General features: G+C 39.7%; 1 protein-coding gene across 9 annotated transcripts in view; it reads left to right on the forward strand.

Annotated features, from left to right (window-relative positions):
* The window catches only part of KIAA1109 (KIAA1109 ortholog), an 86,822-nt gene extending 77,414 nt beyond the window's left edge, over nucleotides 1–9,408 (forward strand). For 7 of the 9 annotated variants that reach the window (XM_041482252.1, XM_041482255.1, XM_041482251.1 and 4 more), the window contains 17 exons: nucleotides 1,116–1,277; nucleotides 1,380–1,519; nucleotides 1,661–1,862; nucleotides 2,033–2,236; nucleotides 2,352–2,531; nucleotides 2,995–3,132; nucleotides 3,616–3,876; nucleotides 4,273–4,423; nucleotides 4,702–4,859; nucleotides 4,978–5,170; nucleotides 5,373–5,590; nucleotides 5,781–6,032; nucleotides 6,577–6,780; nucleotides 7,016–7,210; nucleotides 7,612–7,746; nucleotides 8,189–8,354; nucleotides 8,705–9,408. In XM_041482252.1, coding sequence (XP_041338186.1) covers nucleotides 1,116–1,277; nucleotides 1,380–1,519; nucleotides 1,661–1,862; nucleotides 2,033–2,236; nucleotides 2,352–2,531; nucleotides 2,995–3,132; nucleotides 3,616–3,876; nucleotides 4,273–4,423; nucleotides 4,702–4,859; nucleotides 4,978–5,170; nucleotides 5,373–5,590; nucleotides 5,781–6,032; nucleotides 6,577–6,780; nucleotides 7,016–7,210; nucleotides 7,612–7,746; nucleotides 8,189–8,354; nucleotides 8,705–8,921 — 3,176 coding nt within the window. In that variant the 3' untranslated portion in view covers nucleotides 8,922–9,408. The remainder of the gene's footprint in view (nucleotides 1–1,115; nucleotides 1,278–1,379; nucleotides 1,520–1,660; nucleotides 1,863–2,032; nucleotides 2,237–2,351; nucleotides 2,532–2,994; nucleotides 3,133–3,615; nucleotides 3,877–4,272; nucleotides 4,424–4,701; nucleotides 4,860–4,977; nucleotides 5,171–5,372; nucleotides 5,591–5,780; nucleotides 6,033–6,576; nucleotides 6,781–7,015; nucleotides 7,211–7,611; nucleotides 7,747–8,188; nucleotides 8,355–8,704) is intronic. The other 2 variants (XM_041482254.1, XM_041482258.1) reach the window with 1 other exon arrangement.
* Nucleotides 9,409–9,758: the final 350 nt, after the last annotated feature.

Below are 9,758 nucleotides of genomic sequence, written 5' to 3' on the forward strand. Positions count from 1 at the left end.
TACTGAGTCTTGCCGCTTAAATGTCTGTAAGCTCTGCAATTGGTGTGGAAATTGCACTTGTACAATAATATATATGCCCCCCCAGGCTACAGATTGGCTTGTAATTATTTTATTTCTTTATGCATTTTATTTCTGTAAGTATTTATTAGTCCTGAATGGTTTTGAAACACACCTATTGTTGTTTATACTACTTATTTGTAATAGTACTTTTCCTCTGGAATGGAGACCAACTTGTCGTATTGTCTTTGGTTTCCAGTAAAAGTAAGATAGGACAATGTAGTCAGAGACATGAGGCAGAACAATTTGCACAGAATGAATGAAAAATCAGTGTTTTCTTGTTTTTTTTTTTTTGTTTTTTTGTTTTTTTTAGCAAGTGAAAGGATTTTTAATCTCTGTTTTAGTAGTTAATTTTTATATTTGTCTTGGAGAATTTAAAATCTGTCTCCATTGATGTATATTCATTCTAATAGCTATATTGCATAGAGACGGTAAGTGAGCTGGTACTAATATCTTCTCTGCATATTAATATTTGAGAATGGATTCAAGATTCCTCTTCCACAAATTTACAAGACAGTAACCTTTTTATTAGTTTATACTCTGGCTAATTTCAAGCTTTCAAAAATTATGCTTTAGAATATTTAGTCATTCTTTGCATAAATATAGTAGGACTTGCCGTTTGCAGTTTTAATTTTTTGATGTATTTTCTCTATTTAAATTGACATTCTTTCCAGACTTGTGCATTTATTTTTCCTAATACCACTTTCATTTCCAGTCAGCTGTGGTTACTTCGCACTGGGTATTTGGAGAAGAACTGTCTGTGTTTACCTTCAGTGCTATTTTCTAAAAAATGAGGTCTTGACAATGACAACAGAGTGCTTGGTTGAGAATATGAGCAGCGATGGAATTACTACAATTAAGCCTTACAGACTAATGGTTATTTTTGCAAAGTGAAAACGTAATTACTTCATTGCTTCTAGCAGATGTGATCTAGATCTCTTCAGGTGATAGAGAAAATGAAAGGACACAGCTTGATAAGTTATGAAGTGTCTTCCAATGTTTATCAGTTACTGCTCAGTGGTCTTACCTTAGGCAAATGTATCTTCTCGATGTTGCAGCCAAAGGGAAAGGAAGCGGTGGAGTGAAAACTGCTAAACTCTACGCATGGGTTGCGCTCCAGTCACTGCCAGAGGAGATGGTGATCAGCCCCTGCCTCCTGGACTTCCTGGAGAAAGCCCTTGAAACCATTCCCATCACACCCATTGAAAGGAATTACACAGGTCAGTTGCACAGTTGTGTTCTGGCCCTCTGTGCTCTTTTGGTATTGAGCTGCTTTTCTCTTCAAATTCCACTTTCTAATGAGTTCTTGTACTTGTTAAAAGCTGTTAGCTCCCAGGATGAAGACATGGGACAGTTCGATATACAAGATCCCTTGGAAGAGTCCACAACATCCTTGGTGTCATCCTCAACATCAGCATATTCCTCCTTCCCTGTAGATGTAGTGGTTTATGTACGAGTCCAGGTGAGGTTTTAACTCAACATTCATGCTAGTAACTTGCTTTAGTCACTGTCTTTTAAGCAATCCATTCTTCTAAGTTTGATTTTTAAAGATTAAAAAGTCAAGTGTCCCTTCTGAATCCATTATTTTCTTTCTGCCTGCCAGCCCTCTCAAATCAAGTTCAGCTGCTTGCCAGTGTCCAGAGTTGAATGTATGCTGAAGTTGCCTTCCCTGGATCTTGTTTTCTCTTCCAACCGAGGAGAACTGGAAACTTTAGGCACAACATACCCATCAGAAAGTGTGTCCATTGGTGGCAGTACTCCACAGAGTGGCTCAAAGAATTCAGCTGGTAAATCTGGAGCACCAGGTAATATGTGTGTAAATGTTGATTCTGATTCAGAATATTTAAGCTATATTGCTGATAGAGGGGATAATTTGAAGTGTATTTGATCTGTTTAATACTGCCGTTAATATTAAGTATTTAATGTTTGAAAATGCTTTAAAAATCTGATTTTTGCCCCATAAAAATGACTGCAGGTTCCTCGCCTGGTCTCGGCAGCCCTCTGGGCAGGACGAGGCACAGCAGCAGTCAGTCAGATCTGACGACTTCCAGCAGCAGCTCTTCAGGCCTGAGCTTCACTGCCTGCATGTCTGACTTCTCCCTCTATGTGTTCCATCCCTACGGAGCTGGAAAACAAAAATCAGCTGTTACTGTGCTAACCCCTGGATCGGGAGCCTTGGGTATGGAACAAGGTTTTGTTTGCTTGTATGAACATGATTCAAGTGTGGCATGGGTTTCTGAACTGCAGATTTGAAAGGATCACAGAAGATGAAAATGTTTCCTTCCTGCTTCTAGGGAACGTGGATGAGGAGCCAACTTCAGTCACTGGCCGGAAGGACTCCCTGAGCATCAACCTGGAGTTTGTGAAAGTCAGCCTGTCACGGATTAGGCGATCGGGAGGCTCCTCCTTTTTTGAGAGTCAGTCTGCGAGCAAAGCTACCAGCAAGATAGACACCACATTGATCAACATATCTGGTAAATGCTTCTTTCATTTTAATCCCAGCTAATTAGAGAACTGCTGTTCTTGGCAGCTTTTTTTTTTTTGTTTTTTTTTTTTTTTTTTTTTTTTTTTTTTGGTTTTTTTTTGTTGTTGTTGTTGTAAGTTCTGTGTATGTATTTTCCTGCCCCTGCACATGGGATCCTGACTTACTGGGAAAACAGCAGGATGGTTTTGCTTAATCTGCCACTAAAATCCTCCCATGAGGAGTCTGAGGCACATCCAACACAAGCAGGACTCAACATAATCTTTGTTCTTGGCTTCTACTGTGTGTTTATGAAATGCATTTGTATCTAATGTTTGGACTTGGAGAAATGGCAACAGTTCAGAAAAACTATTTTTTCATGACAGCAGAGACAATACTACTAGGTAAAGGAGAATATGACTTACCAAAACCTGTTATTCCTGGGAATTTACAACTGTGTGCATGTGCTTTTTCAGCTGTGTGTGACATAGGATCCGCTTCTTTCAAATACGACATGCGCCGCCTCAGTGAGATCCTGGCCTTTCCCAGGGCTTGGTACAGGAGAAGCATTGCTAGAAGGCTTTTCCTGGGTGATCAGACAATAAATCTGCCAGGTAGGAAACTGCTGCTCATCACAAAAATACTTGTTACACAAAGAGTTACGGTAGGAATTTCATAAGCCTTTATTACCTGTGTCATATTATATCATTGAATATATGTAAATGTATTATGATTTACTCCATAAGCAGTCACTCAGAGACATTTAATAGGAAATCCTAGACAGAAGTGAAAAATTCCTAACATAGATCACTGAATAATTTAAAGAGCGTATTCCCAGGCCAGGTTGGATGGGGCCCTGAGCAGCCCAATCTAATAAATGGCATCCCTGCCCATTGCAGGGCTGGAAGCAGATGATATTTAAGGTCCCTTCCCAAACCATTCTGTATTTCTATGACACATAAACAAAACCAGTAGAAAACTTTTATTTATGTTAAATTAAATACATTTATTTCTTAATACTTCTTAGTATATGTGAGGATATGGTTAGACACAAATGAAATAGTGTTTCTGTATTTCCTGTGCTGCTTTTTCTCCAGTAGCATCAGGCCCTGGCACACCAGATTCAATTGAAGGAGTGAGCCAGCACCTTTCTCCTGAATCCTCAAGGAAAGCATACTGTAGGACATGGGAGCAGCCCTGCCAGTCTGCTTCCTTCACTCACATGGCACAGTCCCCCAATGTTTTCAGTGAGCACAGTGCCAGCAGCAGTATGTCACCTGGGACAGCATCTCACAGCCTCAAGTCTCCAGCTGTCACAAGATCCAGGAGCGTGTCTGACTCCTCAGTGCCTCAGAGAGGTGAGTAGATAATGTCTTGGAATTTTTTTAAAAGTATTTCCATCAGTTGTATGAAAGAAGTATGTCATTACCGCTTTGAAAATACTCTTTTCCACAGTGCTTGGCACTGGAGAATCAATGGCTTAGAGAAGGGAAAATGCCTAAAATGGGATGACTGAAAGTTGTTAGCATATTTTCCATAAAATTTCCCCATCTGTGAGTTAATTTCTGTGACAGCTAAAGCAATGCATATTGCAAATCCTCTAGTTCTCACTTATCTTCTCTCATGGTTTTGTGTTCTTTATGAATATGGTTCTTGTCAGTCCTTTTGTAATATTCAAAATGGATATATTCTGCCAGTTTTTCTTAGCATGTGGAATAATTTACATTTTTGTCTATTTTCTTTTTTCTGTTTAGATACTCTCTCAAAAACATCAACTCCATTTAATAAGTCAAATAAAGCTGGCAGCCAGCAAGGAACACCGTGGGAAACACTGGTTGTGTTTGCTATGAACCTGAAACAATTAAATGTTCAAATGAATATGAGCAATGTAATGGGCAATACTACGTAAGTATAAAATATGATCAAGCGTGTTTTAACAGTTGGTGGTGTTTTGGGGGCAGAAACCCAATCTTTTCCCCACAGAATGTTAACAGTCTGTTGCCTTTTAGCTTTAAAATCCTGCCCTTTTCAGTTTTGAACTGAGAATCCTCTCATGAATACTGTAGTTGCTTAATCCTGAAGTCACATATGCCTAAACCACTTCATTTACTGCTTTCCAGTAGATAATATTCAGTTTCTCTTTTGGCAACCTAGGAAGTTGTCTATTTTGACCTCTGTTCTAGGTGGACCACCAGTGGTTTGAAAAGTCAGGGCCGTCTGTCTGTGGGCAGTAGCAGAGATCGGGAAATCAGCATGTCTGTGGGCTTGGGAAGATCCCAGCTGGACTCCAGAGGGGGAGTTGTTGGAGGTACCATAGATGTTAACACCCTGGAGATGGTGGGTAAGTTAGAAAGCCTCCTGCTGTTAGCACGTGCTCCAGTCAATAAAGGTGATATCACTGGAAAAACTGATTTTCATCTCTAATTCTTTATCTCTCTGTTGCTTTGGTTCTATTTCAGCTCATATTTCTGAACATCCAAACCAACAGCCCAATCATAAAATTGAAATTACTATGGGTTCTACTGAAGCACGTGTTGACTACATGGGATCCAGTATCCTAATGGGAATCTTCAGTAATGCCGATCTTAAACTGCAGGATGAATGGAAAATTAATCTGTATAATAACCTGGATTCGAGCATGACTGATAAAAGGTAATAATATTTCCTGTAGCTAAAATGTATGATGTTTGATAATGTCAAATATCTTCTGTCCAATACTGCTAACCAGAAATGTAAGTGTCTGTTAAAATGCAAAGGGTTCATTGTGTGGCTTTGGTTGATGGTTTTGGGGTTTTTTTAATTGTCAGTAGGGAATATATTAACAGCTAATTTTCTTGCTATTTTTAATACCTAGTGAGATATTTGTCCATGGGGACTTGAAATGGGATATCTTCCAAGTAATGATTTCAAGGTCAACTACGCCAGACCTGATAAAAATAGGAATGAAGCTCCAGGAGTTCTTCACTCAGCAGTTTGATACAAGCAAGCGAGCTCTGTCCACATGGGGACCTGTTCCGTATCTCCCTCCCAAGACGGTGGCAAACAACTTAGAGAGAACCTCACACGAGCAATGTAAGTGCTACCAAAAAATAATATGATTCCCAATTAAAATGTGTTCATTGCAAAAATTACCTAGGAGACAGTGTCAGTGAGACAGATAAGAAAAAATCACTCCGAATTCCAGTTTTTACTAAAAATATAAATATGCCAGCAATTTTTTCTGTATCTTGCCTGAGGTTTGTTGTTCTCCTTTGCTCTGCAGTGTTGGATGCAGCCCACCATCGCCACTGGCCAGGCGTTCTGAAGGTGGTATCTGGGTGCCACATATCCCTGTTCCAGATGCCACTGCCAGAAGATGGGATGCAGTTTGGAGGATCCATGAGCCTGCATGGCAACCATATGACCCTGGCTTGTTTTCATGGACCTAATTTCCGCTCAAAATCATGGGCCTTATTTCACCTGGAAGAACCCAATATTGCATTTTGGACAGAAGCCCAGAAAGTTTTGGAAGATGGTAATATAAACTGTTTACTCATTCCTCTAAATTTCTTTAAATGAGTTTTTAATAATGTATTATTACATAAGAATAAATCAAAGAAAAATCTATTTTATTTGTCTGAATGGAGAATATTTCCCAAAAATATACCACTTACCTAAACATAATCTGTTCCCCCTACATCTTTACCACAATTTGCTTTATCTGTGGAATAAAGTACATTTTGAAATGTATTGGATATGTCCCTGATAATGAGCCTACTGAGTAGATTGCCTGGCTTTTTAATTGTGTGTATTTGCGTAGTTCTTTCTAGCTGTATGATGAATTTTGATCATCTTATTGCTTGTATTTGTCTTAATATTGTCAAGTTTTATTGTCTGTAGCTACTGAGGATTTAATTTATCTGTTTTCAAGCTTTATACCAGGTTTTATTCCACTGGCACATTAATTATTCATATTAAATACCTGTAGGAGAATGGGGGAAAATTCCACTACCTTCACTAAGCTGCTTTTACTTTTTTTTTTCCTCTCCCACCCCACGCTGCCCACACCTTCAATGCAGGTACCAGTGAACACTCCACGTACATTGTTCAAACCCTGGACTTTCATTTGGGCCATAACACCATGGTCACCAAGCCCTGTGGGGCCCTGGAAAGCCCCATGGCCACCATCACGAAGATCACGCGGCGCCGCCACGAAAATCCTCCCCACGGAGTTGCCAGTGTGAAGGAGTGGTTCAATTATGTGACTGCCACGAGGAATGAAGGTTAGAGTCAGGTTCATGCAGTCTGGGGAGTGATCTGCTTGCAGATGGAGCTGTTGAAAAGCTGCTACATCTCAAGTGTATAAGCAACAAATTGGATTGACCTTTTCTGGCCACGCTTTTGGGAGCAGAATAAAAGATAAAATCTTCTCAATAATCATACAGCAGCAGTTTTACAAGTGACTTTTCTTAGCTTTTTTGCCTTGTCATGATTTAACATCTCTCATTGTTCCTGCAGAGTTGAACCTGCTACGGAATGTTGATGCCAACAACCCAGAGAGCAGCACAACAGTGAAAAGCTCAAGCTTGTTAAGTGGCTTCAGGGGTGGCTCCAGTTACAACCATGAAACTGAAACCATCTTTGCATTGCCAAGGATGCAGCTGGATTTTAAATCTATTCATGTTCAGGAGCCCCAAGAGCCTTCATTACAAGGTACAGTAAAACATAATGTGGTTTTCCTTGGTGAAAAACTATTTCTCGCAAGTTAGGAGTTAAAGGCTAAGATAGTGTGCTGATAAGAGGATTTAATATGAGAATTGCTGCAGATCTGCAAGACAACACTTGGTAGTAAAATGTAGAGGGAATTATTTTGAGAGAGTGAAGATCCAGTGCAGAGACTGGTTGCTGTAGAAAAAAACCTAAGAAATTAACATGAACATTTCAGCTACACTGGCTGTTTTCATAGGCTTGGTTTCCTTATATTTATTACAATATTAACTGTGGTCCTTCCTCTCAAGAGTTGCTGGTTCAATGAAAAATATTATTTTCAAATGATTTTTAGTTTTACTGTATGTACTTGTAAGTGTATTGATGCTATTTTTATCTGGCTGCAGATACAAGTGTTAAACCAAAGGTGGAATGCAGTGTGGTAACTGAATTTACAGACCACATCTGTGTGACCATGGATGCTGAATTGATCATGTTTCTGCATGACTTGGTGTCTGCTTATCTAAAAGAAAAAGAAAAAGGTGAGTTGTTGTTCATGAAGTAGCCCTTGTCTGACAATCTGCAGTTGTCAGATTATTTGACAGTAAATACTCTAAGTCATAATCATGCTCCTATTCTGACACCTGGTGTTTAACTTTCTCTTCATAAGATGGTATAGGCAGATGAAAACTTTTAGAAAGTTCTTGTTATTGCAAGCCTTTCATCAGTGGAGTCCTTTCAAGACATGCCTTTTTCTGATTTCAGAAGGAATTACTTTTCTACCTTTCTAATGTTCATTTGCAGCATTCAAATTTGGCCTGTTCATTCTTAAGCAATATGTGGCCTTCTGCAGAAAATCTGGAAACATGAGGTGGTTTTCTTCTTGTTGAGGCTTGTGTTTTTGTTTTATTTAAACTGTGTGCAAAAAGAATCCAAGTGAGCTGCTCGTGGCTGACTGGTGGTTTTCCTCTCTCCCCTTTGCAGCAATTTTTCCTCCTCGCATTCTGGCTGCTCGTCCAGGGCAGAAGAACTCTGTTGGTGTCCTTGAGGACAGCTCCACTGACAAAGAGGCAGAGGAAAGCATTACCTACACTACAGTTGACTGGAGGGAGTTTATGTGCAATACTTGGCATTTGGAACCCACGCTCAGGTAAGAAACACCTTTAGTAGCTGCAGTCTCCTTGGCTGTGCATAAACTTCTGGGTTAGAATTTTTGCAGATTAAAGGCATTGTTGGAAGCCCTTCTGAATTAGGTTACAGTAAACTTAAATTCATTAATTTCAGTCCGATTTTTCACCTCCTTAAAGATCTTCCTCCTTTGAGAAAATGTTCCCTTGATCATCTTGAGCTTATCTGTCTAAATCAAGTTCGAAACAATGCCTATTAGATTTAAGTTAGTCATGAGTAACACTGGGGAAAATAGATATTTTTGTATATACAAATGCCTGTTTGCTATATTTATATATTTGAGACTGAGTCTTCTATTTATTGCTTTTTTAGATTAATATCCTGGACTGGGAGAAAAATCGATCCTGTTGGTGTTGACTACATCCTCCAAAAGCTGGGTTTTCACCATGCAAGGACTACTATCCCTAAGTGGCTGCAGCGTGGTGTCATGGATCCTTTGGACAAAGTTTTGTCAGTCCTTATAAAGAAACTTGGTACTGCACTACAGGATGAAAAGGAAAAGAAAGGAAAAGACAAAGAAGAATATTAAAAATACAATGTGACAACCCTAACTCCATTTGATTTTATCAAAGTGTTTTATTATATTTTAAGAACTTAAATATGGTTTAAAGAGAAACCTAACAGCTTTTTGCTACTCTATTTAAAACTTACATTGTGAGTAACTGTTTACTGTGGTACTTGATACCATTCTGTATTTGAAGTTATTGCATGATGATGATGATGACCAATGTATATTCTGTGAAGGAATAGCTGGAACACTGTAAATCTGCTCCTCAGCGTCCATTTTATGATGTGCAATATGATCCTGCATCTTTACAATACTTGCAGATTAACTGTGAATTTTCTTAAAATTTTACTTGCCATAACACAAACCCCTCGTTGATGTGACCAGTAATTGATTTGTCAATGTAGACTGGTGTAAATTATATATATATATATAACTTATGAAACTGTGATCGCCTTAGTGCTAAAAATCATGAAGTTTATTACACTTGTAATAAAATTTAACTACTGTACAGGACCTTTTTTGCATTGATCGAGGAAGATGAGCAACATGAAGAGTGTTTTAAGTGTATCTTTACAGAGTGTGATTTAAGTGAGGTAAAGCCCCCAAAGGCCGGGCGCCAGGAGCTTGGGAAGCAGCCCGAAGGCGGGAAGCGCCCCCCGACTGAGAAGCGGGGACGCGGCGCTTTCGCTGGGATCGGAGAAGGAGCTGCTCCCTCTCCCTGGCGGCTGTGGCGGCTTCGGGTGCCGCCCTTGCCCGGTGGGAGCGGCCCGAGAAGGCGAGCAGGGAAGCGCTACTGAAGCTGAAGCCGAATCGGTAGCGCAGGGGCAAAACTCAGCGGCGGCCTCACCCCCGCAGCCG

This window comes from Pyrgilauda ruficollis, unplaced genomic scaffold (assembly GCF_017590135.1).
Source record: "Pyrgilauda ruficollis isolate IOZ18807 unplaced genomic scaffold, ASM1759013v1 scaffold58, whole genome shotgun sequence".
NCBI lineage: Eukaryota > Metazoa > Chordata > Aves > Passeriformes > Passeridae > Pyrgilauda > Pyrgilauda ruficollis.